This window comes from Colobus angolensis, unplaced genomic scaffold (genome assembly GCF_000951035.1).
Source record: "Colobus angolensis palliatus isolate OR3802 unplaced genomic scaffold, Cang.pa_1.0 Scaffold28, whole genome shotgun sequence".
Lineage (NCBI taxonomy): Eukaryota > Metazoa > Chordata > Mammalia > Primates > Cercopithecidae > Colobus > Colobus angolensis.
In genome coordinates this window covers 7226246-7227884 of record NW_012116043.1, presented here as the reverse complement: position 1 = coordinate 7227884, position 1639 = coordinate 7226246, and the positions used below count along the sequence as shown (strand labels likewise).

The window sequence follows — 1639 nt, the reverse complement described above, 5'->3', positions numbered from 1 at the left end:
CTCCAGCCTGGGTTACAGAGTGAGCCCCTGTCTCAAAAAAAAAAAAAAAAAGCACAGGACAATTTTTTAAATACTGCAAAAAAAAATTCAGTGGTTATAATGCAAACGCACACAAAAAGGCATATGCCCATTACTGCACTCTACTCCATACTATATGTGTATTCGAGTTGGTATAAAGATTATTTTAACATTGCTCACTATTTAATTTTTTTTTTTTTTTTTTTTGAGACAGAGTCTCGCTCTGCCGCCCAGGCTGGAGTGCAGTGGCACAATCTCAGCTCACTGCAACCTCCACCTCCCGGGTTCAAGCGATTCTCCTGCCTCAGCCTCCCTAGTAGCTGGGATTACAGGTGCATGCCACCATGCCTGATAATTTTTGTATTTGTAGTAGAGACGGGGTTTCACGACATTGGGCAGGCTGGTCTCAGACTCCTGACCTCAGGTGATTGACCTCCCAAAGTGCTGGGATTACAGGCGTGATGAGCTATGGCGCCCGGCCTCCAGAACATTTTCATCACCCACAAAGGAAACCCCAAACCCATTAGCAGTCACTCCCCATTCTCCCCTTCCCCTGGTCCCTGGCCACCACCAATCTGCTTTCTGTCTCTATAGATGCCTATTCTGGACATTTTCTATAAATAGAATCGTACATGGTGTGGCCTTTTGTGTCTGGCTTCTTTCACTCAGCATCATGTTCTCAAGGTCCATCCATGTTGTACACGCTGTCAACGCTTCATCCTTCTTCTGGCTAAATAAGATTCTGTGTATGAACGTACCACATTTTATTTGTCCGTTCATCTGTCAGTGGACACTTGCGTGGTTTCCACTTTTTGGCAGTTCTGAGTAGTGCTGCTCTAAGCATTCGTGTGCACATCCTGGTGGATATCGAATCTCTTCTCCGTGTCTTAGTAACACACGTCACTTACTCCCCACTCTCTCATCCTTCTATCTGCAGTATCCCACCCGCAGGACGCTCTGTTCCTCTGACCGGGGTTGTAAAAAGGGATGGATGGACCCACAGAGCAAAGGTACCTTCTGTTTCTTTTCCCGAGACCCTAGGGCTGGATGGTCAGGCCTCTTGGTGACATTTGTGATGCCCGGTTCAGGTCTTCAGCCCCTGCTCTCAGCTGTCCTCTTCCGCCATCACCGCGCCACAGGCGAGTCTGCCCATGCTTCGGCCCTGTCCCCAGCACACCAGCTGCTGGCTGTAAACATGACTCCAGTTTTCCAGTGAGAGAAGCTCCTAAAAACCTAGCAGGTTCAGGTTCTAATCGGTAGAAAAATCACATGGCCTATAGTATCATCTGAATATTCTAAACTTCCCCCTGAATCTCCTCAAAGGTTGAGGACTATGAACTTATACCCCCAGGGAACCCGGCAGTAATACCCATATTCACCTGCAAATTTTTTATTTTATTTTATTTTTTACTTTTCAAAAATTTTTTGTACTGTTTTATTTTACTTTTGATTTTATTTATATCTAAGAATAGTGCTATTGTGATACCTGCAGAATTTCTTTATCTCATGTTTTAACTTAGAAAGGCACAGGGCGGCCGGGCGTGGTGGCTCACGCCTGTAATCCCAGCACTTTGGGAGGCTGAGGCGGGCGGATCACCAGATCAGGAGATCGAGACCATCC

At 46.2% G+C, this 1639-nt stretch overlaps 1 protein-coding gene across 2 annotated transcripts in view; it reads left to right on the top strand.

Annotated features, from left to right (window-relative positions):
* P2RX7 (purinergic receptor P2X, ligand gated ion channel, 7) overlaps positions 1-1639 on the top strand; it is a 53094-nt gene that overhangs the window by 27645 nt on the left and 23810 nt on the right. For both annotated transcript variants that reach the window (XM_011948526.1, XM_011948525.1), the window contains one exon: positions 956-1028. In XM_011948526.1, the coding sequence (XP_011803916.1) occupies positions 956-1028 (73 nt within the window). The remainder of the gene's footprint in view (positions 1-955; positions 1029-1639) is intronic.